The following is a 17,678-nucleotide window of genomic DNA, read 5'->3' on the forward strand; positions in this document are numbered from 1 at the left end:
AAATATAAATTAATAATATCTCGTTTATTTTTTTAAGGTATCGTGTCTTTAATTAATACGTAGTTATATAGTCAAAATAAATGTTAATTCATATTTTCGTGCATACACGTAACTTATATGTTGATTTTTCATAATTTAATGTATGTAAATTATATACAAAATTACTTTCAATTTTCACCAAATACACATAAACTTTTTTTTTTTATATTTTAAATTAATAAAAGTGAATTCAATAAAAAAATTTATTGAACAAATCCAAATTTTTTAGGCACTTCATTTTGAGTATACATTTCCTTTAATTATAAAATAAAAAAAAATTCTAAAATAATAAAACATAAATTTGATAAGCTATATAAGATTAATCTATGTTGAAATATAATAAATATTTAAAATTTATTTAATTTAATAGAATTTAAAATGTATTATTGAAATTTTATGGTGAAATTTTAATAGAATATAAGATTTATCTATGTTGAAATTCTATATAATATGTTTTGAAAAATGAGATATTATTAAAGTGATTTCTATAATTTATCATTCAATACGTTAATTAGAAATTTTAAAATATTTATTAAATCAATAATTAATTAATAACTTATTTCATTAACGTACAGCATCAAAGCACATCATAATGGATGATGGATGATGGATAATCAACAAGAGCCGTTGATTTTGTTTTTCAAAGATCGGGGCATGGCGGTTGAGGCTGGGGTGGGGCCCAGGGATGCTAAAAAACAACACTATAAAAGTTTCAGCCTTTCAGTTAATTAACCCCGCGGGTTTCGCGGGCTTTTTCCGTTTCAAAGGGCATGTCTTAAGGTGATCACAGCCGTTCGATGATGAGAAAGTTTCCTCCAGATCAGGCCTGACTCATCAAACTGCAGATCCAAACCGGCAATTTTCGAACCATCTCCTACACTAATTCTTCTCGCCCAAAACAAAACAAGATTTGATTTAAGTTTCCTTTCTTTTCTACTAGGATCTCTCGGACAAATTCAGAGAAGTCTCAGGCAAGAAAGTTTTTCCTCGTCGCCGGTGTGCAGAGTCGCTCCGGCGAAGCCGATCGTTCGGCCTCTCATGTTCTTAAGGTCAGAGTCTTTTCAGATCTTTTTATTTTTAGTTTTTGTCTCCCGTTTCTCCTAATTTTTTAGTATTCAGTTCTTTATGTTGTTGTAGAATACATCATGAAATGTTAACGTATTAATTCGTCCTCTGTTACTCTTGATCTTTGCGGGACTATGTTGGCACAGCTTCTAAACGTCATTATTGATAAGATTCAATCTCATTTATCTCGATTTATATTGCTGGATTATGTCTTAATTTGATAAAATATTCCAATTTTCACGGAGTAGAACGGCAACAAACACACATAGATAATGTTTATAGTATGTGGTATTATGGTAATCTATAATTTATTATTCCTATTGGATTGGAATTCTATATTGAAATATAAGTGTGCAGAATCATGCATAAAATTTTTGTCACACAGCGATTTAAGCTTGATTTGAGTATTGAAATTTTATACTCGTATTTTCTATGTTTGCTGTTGATCAGGCTATGTTTATAGCTTGCATGTTCTTGAATTGTTTATTTGATGTCAGATCAGGAATTTACTTTTGCAATTTATCCTACAGATCCTGATGTTATTCATCCTAATTTTTCTGATGAATCCGTAGTTAATTTCAAAAGTTTTTTGTTGGTCCAATAAGCTGTGTATTTATCTACGTCAATTCCAGTATCTTCTTTTTACTTTCTTGGCACTTGCTAACACGCAAGCTTATATATCTGAGTTTAATTAGTTAGTGTTCTTATTCATTTGTCCATTTCTTCTATCCCCTTGCTCTGTTCCTGTTGTGCGAATCTTATTGAATAATTCTTTATATGATTGAATTCAATGCATTACCTGCAAGCTAAGAAACTAGTACCTAAGTTTGAATGGTCAAAATCATAGTGTTTCTGAATGTTAAGTAATCCCTCAATCACAAGTTCTGGCCATCAGTTTTGTTTGTCCAGCAGAGTAGATGCTTGTTCGTTGGCTGCACTGAGCAAATTGGGGAGTTGAGAATCGAAACATGATGGAGTTCAGTGATGGTTTTGTATCAAATGACCAGCATGAGCATGCACGATCTATTTCGGAGAATGCAGATACCTTACCGACAAATGCCCTACACATTTCTATCCCTTCTAGTAATTACAAGTCCCCAAGACCAACCATGTCACCAATGTCACCAAGATCATGTACCGTAAGTATTACGAGTCCTACAGAAGGGAGTCCAAGCAAGAGAAGTCCAGGCAAGAGAAGTCCAGGCAAGTATGAGAGACATTCACTTTCTCCCAAAAATGGGCAACCCAAGAAAGGTAAGACCTTACTTCTCTGATAAGCAATGCAGAACTGCAGACGGAATAAAGAATTCTTTATAGTTTAATTTGTGATCAAGATTTTTCAGTTTTTATAGGTTATTCAAGTTTCTGATATATATTGTTTCGAAAGAATTGTATTGAGATCATTAATTGATAACAATTCCGTACGCAGGTAGCGCTGGGGTTAAAGATACGTGGGAAGGGTCAGTTGATACCGAAGAAAATTATCTTCTTAACCCCAAAGACCCAAACTACGACAGTAGTGAGGTAGTTAGTCACAACCGTTTTTGCTTTTCAATTATGCTTGTAATATCGATTGGTATTTCCTTGAGTTTCTATTTCTTTGTTAACAGTTGTAATGGGCTAATGAAATTTCCCTTTGAATCCAGGATTATGGATATCTAAATGCAATAAATCTGCCTAAAGATTTTGATGAGTACAAAAAGAAAGCTACAGTAATAGTAGAGGAGTATTTTGCCACTGATGATGTTGTCTCCACTGCTAATGAATTAAAAGAACTTGGGATACCAAGCTATAACTACTATTTTGTGAAGAAGCTGGTCTCTATTGCTATGGATAGGCATGATAAGGAGAAAGAAATGGCTGCTGTTCTGTTATCCACGCTTTATGCAGACGTCATTGATCCCTCGCAGGTTTACAAAGGCTTCAATCTATTGGTTGAGGCTGCAGATGACTTGATTGTTGATATACCTGACACAGTTGATGTTTTAGCACTGTTCGTAGCTCGAGCTGTGGTTGATGACATACTCCCTCCAGCATTCTTAAAGAGACAAATGGATTCCTTGCCTCCCGATTCAAAGGGAGTTGCAGTACTACAGAGAGCTGAGAAAAGTTATCTAGCAGCTCCACTTCATGCTGAAATAGTTGAGCGACGATGGGGAGGCAACAGGAACAAAACAGTTGACGGGGTCAAAGCTAAAATAGACAATTTGCTGAATGAGTATGTAGTGAGTGGTGACAAAAAAGAAGCTTGCAGATGCATCAAAGATTTGAAAGTGTGTTTCTTTTACCATGAAATTGTCAAACGAGCACTTATAATGGCAATGGAGAGGCGTCAAGCTGAAGGACGAATTCTTGATTTGTTAAAAGCAGCAGCAGAAGAAGGTTTGATTAATTCAAGCCAAATAACAAAGGGTTATGGCAGGTTGATTGACATTGTTGATGATTTATCACTTGACATCCCAAATGCAAGACGTATATTGCGGTCTTTGATTTCTAAGGCGGCATCTGAGGGCTGGTTGTGTGCTTCATCTTTAAAATCATTCTCATTGGAGCCGGAGAAGAGATCATTAGGAGATGATGCCGCCAAAATTTTCAAGATGAAGGCTCAGTCAATTATCCAAGAGTATTTCTTGTCTGGTGACATCTTAGAGGTAATCAGTTGTCTAGAGTCAGAGAACAGCAGTTGTTCAGGAGAACTAAATGCCATCTTCATTAAGAGATTGATAACGTTAGCAATGGATCGAAAAAATAGAGAGAAAGAAAGGGCTTCAACTTTGTTGTCATCACTGTCTTTTCCACCTGATGATTCTGTAAACGGTTTTGTAATGTTGATAGAGTCTGCAGATGACACTGCTCTCGACAACCCTGTTGTTGCTGAGGATCTTGCAATGTTTCTGGCTAGAGCGGTGGTGGATGAGGTATTGGCTCCACAACATTTAGAGGAAATTGAATCCCAGTTTTGGGGGCAAGAATCAATTGGTAGCAAAGTGCTGCAAATGGCAAAGTCATTGCTAAAAGCTCGACTCTCCGGTGAAAGGATCTTAAGGTGTTGGGGTGGAGGAGGAAGCAGCAGGCATGGATGGGCGGTTGAGGATATCAAAGAAAAAATAGGAAAGCTGTTGGAGGAGTATGAGTCTGGTGGGGACGTTAGAGAAGCTTGTCATTGCATAAAAGAGCTAGGGATGCCATTCTTTCATCATGAGGTGGTCAAGAAAGCATTGATAACAGTCATCGAGAAAAAGAATAAGAGGCTCTGGGGTTTGCTTGAAGAGTGTTTTGAATCAGGACTCATAACTATGTATCAAATGACGAAGGGTTTCGGTAGGGTAGCAGAATCTCTAGAGGACTTAGCCCTGGATGTGCCTGATGCTGAGAAACAATTCACAAGTTATGTTGAAAGAGCCAGGATATCGGGGTGGTTGGATTCCTCCTCCAGTTTCAGCAAAGCAGAACATGCAAAAGAGAACGGTAACTGTGTATGATACTTAACAGGTAAGCTTTTTGATGGCCTTGAAAGGTTTGTTAGTATTCCTGATTTGTTTATTGAAATTGGTTTCTTTTTTTTAACTCTCTTGCAGAGGCTATAGGACTCAGATGATAAAAGAATGCGCATAGAGTATGTTTTGGAGAAATGACCCGTCACTGGAAGGTACACATTATCTGTGCATGATTTATAAAAATTAGTAGCATGTTCTCCCTTCGTGGTCCTAAACACTAGACTTGTTTCGAATCTGGATGGTAATGTTCAACCATTCCATCAAAATGGACTGGTTTGACCCGTAGGCTTTTAGTCTATCACCAGATTTATGGACGAGTCTAATCATCACCAAATTTTTATTTATTTGGTGTTGTAACCATATATTTTTAGATGGGTTGGTTCTTACATTAATTTTTCTTGTCATGTTTATTGAAGTACGGAATATCATTATGTGATAGAAATTCGTTTTCTCTTTAAAGCCGATCTGCAGTCGCATGTGTCAAAACAGGAAAGCATTTGGATCTTGGTTTGCACTTTGCAGTACTAACAACTTCAGTATTTCGATTTATTAGATCTTTAATGTAGAATTTTTTTTTTTTTCATATATTTAATGGCGGATTTATATTGATTTGTTTGAACAGATACAATTAAAATTGCAGAGAAAGTTATAGTTTTATTCTTACACATACATTTTTCTATGCTTAAATTTTCAATATTAATGCAAGATTTTATGTTGAAATTATTCGTTTGGAAATTTTTAAAAAAACTAATAATAAATTTTTATTTCTATCGAAATAATAGGTCCAATATGTTTATTACTAAACTTGTTGAAGAGATGAAATACAAATAAGATATATTTTTTTCATAAAAAATTAAATCAATCATGAAAAAAAGAATTAAACAAAAAATTAAAATACATTCTTAGAAAATAAAATTTTCATAGAGAAAAGGCAAATAAAAAATTTTTATAAAAATTCTTGTAGTATCATCGAGAATAAAAATTTTATTATACCACATGATTATATTACCATAGTGGTGTTTTTTGTTTCTAGTTTTTTTTATACTTTATTTTGTCTGTCCTTGTTTATAAGCTTAACAAACCCCCATTTGATTTCTCCTTCAAATTCCAATATCATCAACTATTTTCAGTCGTCTACAATATTCAATTAATTTTTTAATAAATATTTTTTTAATTTCTTCAATTGTATATAATATGCAGGTAGATGTTAATAAATTTTATTTACAAAATATGAGTGTTACAATTTTGTCATTGTTAAATTAAGACATTAATATTTTTAGTTAATTTGTTTATTAAAATAAATAAATTTCAATATATTATCACACGGTGTCACAAAAATTTAATAACATGTTTTTAATATTGATTAATATATTTTATTTATAAAATATTAATTATGGAAGACATTTTTTTCTGAAATTTATTTAATATCTCTCAACTCAAATATTATAAATACATTTTATTTAGTTTTAACTCAAATTTTATTTTTATTTTTTAAAAAATAACTTTAGTTGTACGTAATTTAACAACCTGAAAATCATGTTTTCTTAATAATAAGACGTGAAGGTCATGTTATTAATGATTTACAAAAGTTTATTTATTTTATTAAATATATAAAATTAAGTAAGAAAAAAAAAGATTAAAAATTTGATTACAGTAATTGAAAAATAAAAGACCCAAATTGGAAAATTGTGTTTATTATAAATTACAGGTGCCCCAAAAGTGGGAAGGGCAGACTGATTAAGCCGGTCATTGACAGAAATGGAAACAGAGACCGGAGAAATCGAAGAAAAACACAACGAAGCCAAAGCGTCTCCGTCTGGCCCGAATCCGACCCAGAAAACTGTAAGGACGAAGGTACCGGAAGTGGAGATTCATCTCTACAGGCGGGGCAAGGGTCCAATTGACGTGTTCAAGTCGAGTTTAGGAGGTTGGGACCAGGACCAGCTCGAGGTCCGGGACATACTCGACAAATATGGTTTCAAGTCAATCCACGCTTTCAATCCCCAGTCGGGTCGTGGGGCGCCGATTCGGTTTAACCCAAGGAATGGGAGGTCAGTTCTTGGTTATAAAGATGGATCGGTTGCTTATATCGACGGAGAACCGAAGGTAATTTGTTTGCCTGTTAAATTTAGGGTTTTAAATTCATGGATTATTTTTTGATGTTGGTTGATTTTTTATTTTCAATTCCAAGCGAAACGAGTGGAATTCTTGTGCAAGTACATGGGGGATGCCTGCTTTTCGGTTTTGTTTCCATAATCTATCTTTTTACTGAATCCAAAATCAGCCTCGCATTGGATGAAATTGCAGAAATTTTTCTATGAGAATTTGTTAGTCTGCATAGCTTATTTGTCAGAATTATCTATTAGAACCTCCTTTTGCTCAAATAGAATAGAGGAAATGATCGGATACCATGGAACTATTGTTGGTTTTTGCTGGTAAAGAATTGTTAGGCCATAGACAAATCTTTTGTAGAAACTTATTATGTCTTCATCAGTTTTCTTGCCTGAATTTTGGGGAAGAAAAACTGGTATCTTTTCCACCAAGTATTCGTCCATCATTTCCTCCACCCAGATATTCTACAGTGTTACTTTTGCAGCTAAATTGGTTTTCCTTACACCACATCTTACTCTACTCTTCCCTGCCTTCTTCTGCTTTATGTTAAAAAACTCTACTCTTGTAGTAAATGCTTGATACAGCATATGTAAGGATATAAATTAGTCCAAAACAAAACAAATTGAAGAAATCAAAACTGGAACTAAATGTTCTCAAAGTTCAAAGTTGAATACCTAAACCAAAATTGGTTCGATTTTTTAAAAACCGAACTGAACCAATTTTTTTTGTTCCTGTTGGTTAAAACCCAAAAAATGATATTCTACTAAATTCTTAGTTTGTTTTTTATAGAAGGAAACATGATATTGTGAAATAATATATAACAACTAAACTAGGTAAAAATTAATTAAATGGAATCCAAGTTGTATCAGATTGATACAACATATATAAATGATAAATCTATGTGATATTGTGAAAGAACCCTTAATATTTAAGAGTTTTCAAAAATACCCTAATATTTTCAATTTTTAGGTTAAGCTGTTTAATTGAAAACCAAAAACCAAACAGAAACCAAACTTTATTAAACAACTTTTCTTATTTCTTAAAACCAAAAACAAAACTGAAAACTGAACTTGAATTGGCGGAATTATGTTTTGTTTGGTCTGATTTCATTTTCTATTAACCAAATTGAAACTTACACCTCTAGTGTGTTGCCTCAGTTAGTGAGTTGTCCATTAGAAACTGCTTGATGCAGCATGTTGCCTCAGTTTGGTTTTTGATAGCTTTGAAGGATTCACCCAGTACTAAGAGTGCACCTAAGATTTCATAGACCTTTTGCCCGCTTCATTTGATGTTATTGGATTGAACTTCTATTTCTAGAAGTTCTTTTGAGTACAGAATACTTGTTGTCATACCTTCTGTGCAAGCTGTTGGCTAGATTGTTGATCATGAGTGTAATGGACAAGACCAAATGATGTGAGCTAATGTCATAACAATTTATACCATGGAACAGATGTTGGACCTATGATATACAGGAACTTCTTAAAAACCATGAGGTTGGCTAGTTTATGGAAATCATGGGTATTGGCCAGTAAAAATCTACCATTATGAATAGGGGTTACCTTGAGGGTACATTAATACTGAGCTATCTAAACTTTCAGAGTTTTGGAATAGCTATATTGTTGTTGCAGAGTTTTTATTCCTATCTACATGTGAAGGTTGTTTATCTGTGTGAAAACAAGTTTGGAATGAGGCTCTCTGGTTGTTAGTGCCTGATTTTGTGATGGCAGAAAGTAAGCAAGTTCAATCATGCTTGTGGTCTTGATGGTCCTTTAACTTGTTCAGGATACACATATACACACATTCCATGCAGGGTTCCTTGATTTATTGAGGAGGTGCCATGGTGCTTGCTTTTGTTTCCATGATGATGAAAATTGGTACTTTGCAACTTTGGGTGCAAGTTCTTTTTCCCCTCTCTCTCTCTCTATGGTATTGGAATTACCTTATCTCCCTTAAACACTATGTTTAAAATATTCAATTGACCAAGAGCTTCATGAATATTTTTCTTTTCCATCTATTATATGATGACTTATGAGCTTGTGCTATCCTTGTTACAATTTTCAAATATTTATGCTTGAGATATCATTTGTGAAGCCCCATGGATGTCAAGATATCTTAGTGTGACATAGGTGCTTGTGATCCCAATGTAAGTGAAGCTATTCGTTTGGGAGGGGGCATAGCTCTTCATTCTACATGTTCATACTTGTATTGCCTGGAATTTTTATTATCAGCCCATGATTCTTACTCTAGGTGCAGTTTCAGCTGAAGTGAACTTTTGACTTCTTTTTCATGTAGGATTCTTTGATCAAACCCATTACCAGAATCTTGTTTGGCATAGCAGTTATAACCATTTTGATAGCCCTGGTTATGAAGGAAACTCCGGAATGGATGAAGAAATTAAACATTCTTGGTGGGGACTTTCCGCCCTGGATCTTGGCATGCATGGTCATCGTATTTACCCGCATGAGGAAGAGAACTAGAGACTTTTTTAAAGCGCGCGGGTGGTGAAACTTGACATTTTTATATTTGGGTTGTGTAGGAGTGATGAGTTCGCCATTCCCTGTAGCTTCTGCGATCCAACTATTGTCGAGTCCACATTTTGCATTTGATAAAAGATGTTTCCATTAAAAAGCAAGCTGCCATTTGGAAGGCTTAGCTGCTCGGCTCAGCAACAATTATCTATCTATCATGGTGGAGTAACATATATATTGATTTTGTCTTCATAATTTTTGATAATTTTACAAAGTATGTATTTTTACAATGTTCTTCTATTTTTGATAAAACGACATCGTACTTTTATATGTTAAATCTTAAAAATCAATTAATTACGTCCTGAGTACAGTTATAATTTAGGAAATAGGGTTTTTTTTTTTAAAAAAACCCTATTTCCAATTTTACAAAATTATATTTGGAATAAATTTTATTATTCTAAATATTAATTATTGTAGAAAACACATGTGAGTAAAATTATTACTTAGTTATATTATAGCCTAATCATGGCTTGGGAACCAAATGACCCATTAATAATTGTAGTTAAAATTATGTGTCTACTTTTTCTACTTATGATGACTTTGATTTTGACTTTTGATTATTATTATTATTATTTTACAAAAACAATATTAAATTAAACAAATAAAATTAATAGAAAAAAAAAGAGAAATTCAGTCAGAAAAATTTATATTTATTAATATAAACATAATTATATTTTTTGTTATATCTATTAATTAATATTATTTATTAAGTCGTCCTCACCCACTTCTCTTTTTATATTAAATTGAGTATGACTCGAATTATTATAAATATATATTTTTTTATTTTAAATATTAATTATTATTTTAACCTTTAATAATTAAAAAAGATTTATGTGTCCATTTTCGGATGTAATTAAATTTTGAGAAATTAAAATTGATTTATGGCATAATCTGAAATCGTATAAATATAGATTATATTATTTTAAGTCTTGCTTAAAAATGGGGGAAAAAAGGGAGAGAGACTGAAGAGAGGGGAACGAAAAGGGAAGAGATCCGAATTGGCGCTCCCTTTCTCTTTCTTTGTTCGAAAATTCTATTTCCTTTGGTGGAGAAAAGGACTTTATATATATGCATATATATATATATATATATATATATCTGGTATGTATATAATATATAGAGACGCAGACACACAGTGACAGTAAATAATTACTATAATAATCATCAAGATTTGAAAGAATCCATCGCTGTTTCACTCGCCTGTTAGGCGCCATGTCAATGCGAAGGCGTACCTTGCTCAAGGTCATCGTTCTTGGGGATAGCGGGTGAGATTCTTTTTTAGCTCTACTTCCAACTTCAACATTTTTTTTTTGGTTTATAGTCGCGTATACGACGTGTACGTTTGTTAATTTACGTTTAATTTGTTGTTTCGATGTCAGAGTTGGCAAGACCTCCCTAATGAATCAGTATCCTCGAACCAGTTTCTTCGATTAATATATGAGATCTTTCTCTTTTGGAATGAAGTTTTACCGTTGTGTTTTCGTGTTGTTTCAATGTTTTGGTGGGATATTGTTGCAAGATGAAGTCAGTTTATCAAATCTGTAGTCTTCTCGTTGTTATTTTTAGGTAATCTTCTTTTGCTAATTTGGGATATCTATCCGGTGAATATTGGCCAAGTATGAGAATGGTTGGTTCGTCTAATTTACAGGCTTTAGTTTTCAATTTTCTCAAATTAATGAAATGCAAGATACAGCGAATTATTAGTTTTAAAGGAATGTAATGCACATCTGCCAAATGCGAGTATTTATAGTACTTTATGCACATCTCAGGCACCCAATCCTAATACCGTATGGTTTTGGTTAGAGTCTAACATAGTAACCGAATCAATTTGTACTACCTATTGTTCTGTTTGTGAATCTGTTTGCTCAAGTATGCCGTACATGCTCCACTTTATATGCATGTTTGACAACTTTTCCCAGCACTACATGATTATGGGGCATAATCTAATAATTAGACTAAGGTTGTAATTATGCATAACTTGGGAGAGTGTCTTTAACAAGCTGTTTAGATATGTGCATAAGAAATTTACTCAGCAATATAAAGCTACAATCGGTGCCGATTTTGTCACTAAGGAGCTGCAGATTGATGATAGGCTGGTCACTCTACAAGTGGGTTCTCTAGTTCACTGGTCTCCCTATTAATTAGAGTTCACTGTCATGATATCTGTGTAGAGTTTTGTTGTACTAAATGATAGTTTTTGTAGATATGGGACACAGCTGGGCAAGAGAGATTTCAGAGTCTTGGGGTTGCCTTTTATAGAGGTGCAGATTGCTGCGTGCTAGTTTATGATGTCAACGTTATGAAGTCATTTGATGCTCTTGACAATTGGCATGAAGAGTTTCTTAAGCAGGTTCTTCGTGATGCTCTTGATTCCCATTTCCTTCTTGTTTTGTATAATTCTGTTTCTGCCTTTTGGTATGTTCAATTACTGCATTTCTATTTCTTGTCCTTATCGTGTCTTACCAAGTGATGATTCAAGCAGTTGGCTTCTATCTTCTGCACTTTGAAGTGGTGCCTGGAAGCATTACATAATTCTAATTGTTTAAGAAAACATTTATTGCATACTATTTAGTATGATCAATCGTCCATCCCAAGAAAGCTGCGGCTTTTTCTAGGTTCAGAGATAGTTTTACCCAATATGAGCTAATTTTCCTTGCAGATATTTCCTATTGACCTTGGTTAAGGTGGGACGATGTCCTTTTTTAAGACTAATAGCAAGCACTTATCATTTCTAACGTAATTACTTGCACTGGTGATGTCAAAAACTATTCATCAGCTCACTAACATTTATAAGACTACAAGCTCACCTTGTCAGTTAGACGTGTGTGTATCTTTTATTCTCAGGTGGAAATAATAAGGAGTTACCTCATTGCCACCCTTTGATGAGCTTATGTAAATAAATTAGAAAGACCCGACATGTCATATCTTCTACAGTAAAACTGTATGCTGTTTTTCCTACTTTATTAGATCTAGTGAAACATTTGTAGTTCACAAAGGTTGTTTATGAAACTTTCATTTGCAAATTGTGTTGTGTTACACAAGTTATTGGCTGGTCTTTATGTCTTTAAGAATACAAGCTCTGACCTAAAAGTATGCTTAGTCTGTTCCAACCCATGTGTCTCTATATGGGAGTTGCTGGCTTGAGGATTTCACTCTAGGACCTCGCAAGAGCTTTTGACCTGGGGCAGCCGCCAATAAGGCAAATGCTGTTGGTCTGTTTAGTTGGTGGTTTTACATGTTTTTGGTGCTTTTTCCATTTGAACATTGGACATCCTAAATGCATAACTCCAAAATTTATGGAGACTGCTACTTGGTCAGATTGAAAATGAAATGTTATCCAGAAGTATAACATATTTGGTGGCTTCTAGTAAAGAACTGTATAGCAGAATTATGCCCTAGAAATAAGTATGCAGGTAGCTTCTCAAAAGAAAATGAGTAAGCAGGTTCATTCCAGAGAAATTGGCTGTAGTATTTCAACAGGAAGAGAATAGCTTTTTGAGAACGATTATGTTCAAGCATCACGTTTTTTCCTTTTATGGATCCGTGGTCTTGGTGAAGCTCTCTTATGGCTTTGGTTTCTCTGAAATTAGTTTGAGGTTTGCGATTTCCAGTAGAACTTTTAACATGTCTAGGGGAAGACTAATGCTTAGTGAGATGTCTTAGTAAATGATCTTTCCCAGGACATTGATCCATATTATTGTGCTTACCATATTTTGTAGCAAGTGACAAGCTGTTGCTTTGTTGGCCTTCTGCTCAAGGAGTTTATTGTTACAACTGTGGTTCTGTTCTCCCTTGCCCATAAGAATGTAATCTGGTTTTTTACTCCACAAAAAGGTCCATCTGGTTCCACAAGATAATCTACATGGAGTTTGCTATTGTATGATAGATACTGAACGGAAAGCTCTAAGTTTATTTATCAGAATTCAGAATAGTCCTCTGCTTCAGGATTACCTCCAAGTCATTCCATGACTCTGTCCATTGGTATACTTATGCTATCATTATTCTTTCTCATCTTTGGTTTGATGTTAACAAGTATTGTGATTGAGCTCGGGTTGATAACCCTGACTAATCTTTAGATCTCATTGAACGCTCCTTTGGTCTTATCCTCATTTGATCTGTTGTTTCCTCAAGATTCACCCCAAGTTGGTAATTCTGATTAAGTTTTAGCTCTCTTGCAACACTCTACTGAAATTCATGCAAATGAATACCCCATTAGTTAAAACCTAGCCTAAAGTTCCATCTTATGACCATTGTCTAGAAAGGCATAATGCCTTTTTTTTTCTCCAGGTTAACAGTGGGACAGTTTTAGTCTATCATTCAAAAGTGTCCGAATGTAATGGAAGTAGAGTCTTTGAGATATTGAGATGGATATACTTTACATCTCTGGTTTTTTTTTTTTTTTTTTTTTTTTTTACACATTTACTACCAAATTATTCAAATGAATATATGTAATTTCACATTGCACTATAATATGCACGGTTGTTGTCTGGATTCTCTTTTTTTACTTAAGCAAACATTTTTTTTTGTTCCTCTATGGTCTCTATGTTAATGCTTATCAAATCAAATGTATCAAAATGTATTGCTTTATAATTTTCTGTTTGTGTTTGTGTATGTGAAGTGCAAACAAGGGGAGTATAAGTCATTTTATCATTTTTAATTTTGCCATTCTCCTGACATGTGTCTTTTCTTTTCTTTTTTCTGGTTGACGTTGTTTGTATTGTCACTACCCAGGCAAACCCATCTGACCCCAAGACATTTCCATTTATATTGCTTGGAAACAAGGTGGATATTGATGGTGGAAATAGTCGAGTGGTAAGAGTATACTGTTCTGGAGCTGGCTAGAAGCTTTACTTTTCAGCAGCTTACTTTATTTTATTTATGGGCAGGTTTCTGAGAAAAAAGCAAAAGAATGGTGCGCTTCTAATGGTAATATACCTTATTTTGAGACATCTGCGAAAGAAGATTACAATGTTGATGCTGCATTCTTGTGCATTGCCAGAACTGCTCTAGCAAATGAGAATGAGCAAGATATGTAAGTTTATGATAAGGCCTTAATTTATCTCTTACTTCGGTTGCATTTTGAGTGAAATTTTTCAAAATCTTGAAGTGATGATCTTGGCTAGGTTCAGAAAAGAACATGGTTTAACCAGTTTCAAACCTTTGAAAGATGAGCACTGTCTGCATCACATACAGAATATTTATTGCTGTTATTGCTGAGGGACTTGCCAGCAAAACATTTAAGACGTAAAGCATTTTTAGAAGGATTGGTTTTGACTGCATCAAGAACATGAATCGAGGAATCTTTATCATTAACCTTAGAGTTTACAAAGCATGCCATCTCCCATTATCATATATAAAAACTTGATGGATGTCTATTGTGAAGTTATGCATTGTTTTGGATTTAGGAATTGAATAAATATATGCCAGACATCAGTTACATCTTTCTTTAGTTCTTATTGTAACTGGATATCTGTTGCTTGAACTTTCTGTTGCATGCATTTTTCTCTGTACCTTATACCTATCTGCTGAACATGGATTTGGGCCATTGTTTTGCCTGCAACATGTGTCCAAATACTGGGGCACCAAAGAAGCGTAAAAAGCAAGCTATTGCTGTTATACATCTCAGCATACTGGTTGGGACCTGTTAGTAGGCTGAATAATCTTTGTCGCCATTAGTAAACATGGTGTCTTTCTTTTTAGTTTTCTTCATTATGTTTCTCAATATTGACTCTTTTCTTCAATTTCATTGGACTACTCACCATTTTCTTTTGGCGTATAGCTTGTAAACATAATAAGATTTTAAACCCAAATATATCCCCGTGTTTATAAATTTTTCTTTGTTAAGGAAATGTAAAATTTCTGCTAGATTTTAGGTTCATTTACTCGCTCATAGGAGAGTTCTGCTTGAGATGTTCAATCACTTAATTAACATAGAATAGCGATAGCATCTCCTGAATTTGAGCAGCACGATACAGGTCTTGAGTGTTTACTTTGGGTTTCGCCATTTTGAATATCTTTGTTATATGCTAAGTGATGCACAGTCCAGGAAGAGATAAGAGAGAAAAATGGAGGATGGGTTGGTTGATTCCATTACCCAGTTTAAGGTTGGTTCATTGGGAAACAGTTGATTTGTCTGATCTTTCGTACAAACAGTTCTGTAACATAGTCTGGAGAGCCAATTCATCGTGTGGAATGTTCTGAGTGGTCACTGGTGATGCTATTTCTCTTCATCATGACATTCTGGAAAACTATGCTTTGTGCCACCAACAAAGGCCTTAGGAAAGGAAAAGCCAAGAAGCTTAGAAAGTCAAAGTGCTGATTTTCTCTAAAAGATGGCATTTCAGTTATGCAGTTTAAGAAAGATGGGAACTTTTCTTTCAAAATATTTTGTTTTAACTGATTGCTATGGTGTCACATGGATACTTGAAATCTGGTGCATATGTGATGACCTTATTCTTTTCGTTTCTCATTGCAGATATTTCCAAGGGATGCCTGAGGCTGTTTCCGAAACCGAGCAGAGTCGTGGTTGTGCGTGCTGAACAAACTGCGGTTAATGTATTTACCGCATTCATTCAAATGCGTTGGTCGATCAGAGATCAATTTTGCAGTACTTTCTTTTTCTTCTCACATGCAATTTTTGTATATTGTCATCCATTGAGTATGCTCAAATGTCTCCATTGCTGCCAATTGTGGAGGGTACTGCTGTTAACTTTTTGAGAATTTGAAGCTGTTGGATCCCACGTCGAATGTATCGTCTCTGGGACTCTGCAATCTGCATTACCTTTTCAGCCTTTTGTTTTGGAACTGAAATGTTTCAGGGTTGTTGTTATATCAACTTTCCATTTTGATTTGATTTAATATTGAGCTGTTAGAACATTGCTGTTTAACAGCGAGGTTGTTTCTGTAGATCCTCTGACGAAATAAAACTTCTGCTGTTTGTGAAAAATACAAGGCACCGCCTACCTGCACTCTTTTGAGAATCCTGTCTTTGTCTAATCAGTTGGTACTCTGGACATGTACATACAGTCTTCGAGTGTAGATATACATATATGGGCTAGCCCATACATCTAGCCGGCTGACTCCTCACGTGGGCTCTTCCTCTGTGGGTTTGGGCTGATCATATCTTCAATGGTATTTAATAAGTATATAATTGTAAAGTTGTGAGCTTTATTCAAATGCGTGAATTGCAGCAAAATATATATATATATATATAAATATAAGTAACTTATATAAGAAATTAATGAAGAATGTGGAACAAATGACTGTAATATTTTTTCTACAAATAAATGATTTAATTTATTTCATACCTTCGTTAATGGCGAGTAATTAATGGGTTCTTGATTTAATTAAGAAAAAATTAAATAAATGTAATCGATAATTGCTATTTAAATCCTAATAAATTCCATTTTAATTTGGTTTAACACTTGAGTTATCCGTGAGATAGTCATGGAGGATTCGTCTCAGAGTTCCTTTTCTTTTGCTCATCTAAAAGGTCGTCAAAAATCTCACCCATGGCGGAAATCGAGCCACGTCATCAGTATCTGTGAAGTGGAGCAGGCGTCAACATTTGAATCATATCGTGTATTTTCGACTTCTACGATTTCTCTTCTCCAAGCGTCAAAGCCTGACTCCTAAGCCAGTGAGAAGCTGAAAATGGCGAGTAGCGGGTTAGCTGCGGGGTTGAAAGCTCTGTTCATGGTGTTAGGCTTCATGATGGTCGCTACTTTCATTTATACTGTCGCTATTTACGGTCTCCCTCACCGCGACGAGCTCCTCTCTCCGTTCGCATGCCTCTCTCTCCCTCTACATTTTGTTTTGGGTTGTACTGATCAAATAATCTTCTGATTTCTCTTTTAAAAATTATGTATTTCAGGTGGTCAGTGGCAACTTTTGTTGATTTCTGCATTAACCTCATGGCTTTAGTGGTATGTAATTAATTGTTAACTATTCACACACACACACACACACACCAGATACATGTATATAATTTGCTTTTGTTGATACTGCTAGGCTTGGGTTTCCTACAAGGAATCGAATTGGTTTAGTGCATTGCTGTGGATAATTCTTTTAGTTGTCCTTGGCAGGTATTAGTACTATGAAATTTTGATTCTGTTCCTGGTTATATTCTTATCTCTGGCTTTAATGTCTGCGAGTTCGGTTCTCCAGTGTAGGAACATGTGCCTATGTTCTTGTCCAACTTCTCAAGTTGACATCTCCGGATTGTTTACAAGATCCCATGTATCATCTTCTCTTACGGCATTCAAACCAGTACAGTACCACACTCAAAACTCTAGATTGTGTAAATTAAGCATGTATCGCCATTTAAATTAACTGCTCTATCTCTGGTCTCATGGGTTTTACTTCCTGGTTTCCATATGATGTGCCTGAGACCGCCTTGGGAAAATCATTTTTTGAAATTTCTTCAAATCGTCAGCTT

The 17,678-nt window shown here is 34.5% G+C and overlaps 3 protein-coding genes across 6 annotated transcripts; all 3 read left to right on the forward strand.

Moving 5' to 3' along the window:
* Positions 1-768: 768 nt before the first annotated feature.
* On the forward strand, positions 769-5,264 carry LOC110818240 (MA3 domain-containing protein). 4 transcript variants are annotated; one of them, XM_088210054.1, is made up of 7 exons: positions 769-894; positions 980-1,088; positions 2,000-2,358; positions 2,534-2,628; positions 2,751-4,596; positions 4,683-4,753; positions 5,062-5,264. In XM_088210054.1, the coding sequence occupies exons 3-5, from the start codon at positions 2,073-2,075 to the stop codon at positions 4,584-4,586; spliced, it is 2,217 nt and encodes a 738-aa protein (XP_088066180.1). In that variant the 5' UTR covers positions 769-894; positions 980-1,088; positions 2,000-2,072; the 3' UTR covers positions 4,587-4,596; positions 4,683-4,753; positions 5,062-5,264. The 4 variants fall into 4 exon arrangements, with proteins under 4 accessions (XP_088066180.1, XP_088066184.1, XP_088066192.1 ...); XM_088210058.1 differs by lacking the exon at positions 769-894 and having other exon boundaries at positions 901-1,088; positions 5,018-5,264; XM_088210066.1 differs by lacking the exon at positions 769-894 and having other exon boundaries at positions 901-1,088; positions 5,073-5,264.
* Positions 5,265-6,315: 1,051 nt separating this feature from the next.
* On the forward strand, positions 6,316-9,538 carry LOC110818284 (WD repeat protein). The gene is made up of 2 exons (XM_022047098.2): positions 6,316-6,707; positions 9,006-9,538. The coding sequence occupies exons 1-2, from the start codon at positions 6,360-6,362 to the stop codon at positions 9,216-9,218; spliced, it is 561 nt and encodes a 186-aa protein (XP_021902790.1). The 5' UTR covers positions 6,316-6,359; the 3' UTR covers positions 9,219-9,538.
* Positions 9,539-10,184: 646 nt separating this feature from the next.
* LOC110818158 (ras-related protein Rab7) lies at positions 10,185-16,221 on the forward strand. The gene is made up of 7 exons (XM_088210111.1): positions 10,185-10,506; positions 10,621-10,647; positions 11,250-11,349; positions 11,445-11,591; positions 13,973-14,053; positions 14,128-14,273; positions 15,717-16,221. Exons 1-7 carry the CDS (start codon positions 10,454-10,456, stop codon positions 15,778-15,780), a joined length of 618 nt encoding a protein of 205 aa, XP_088066237.1. The 5' UTR covers positions 10,185-10,453; the 3' UTR covers positions 15,781-16,221.
* The last annotated feature ends 1,457 nt before the right edge of the window (positions 16,222-17,678 follow it).

This window comes from Carica papaya, chromosome 1, assembly GCF_054855325.1.
Source record: "Carica papaya isolate Zhongbai chromosome 1, ASM5485532v1, whole genome shotgun sequence".
NCBI lineage: Eukaryota > Viridiplantae > Streptophyta > Magnoliopsida > Brassicales > Caricaceae > Carica > Carica papaya.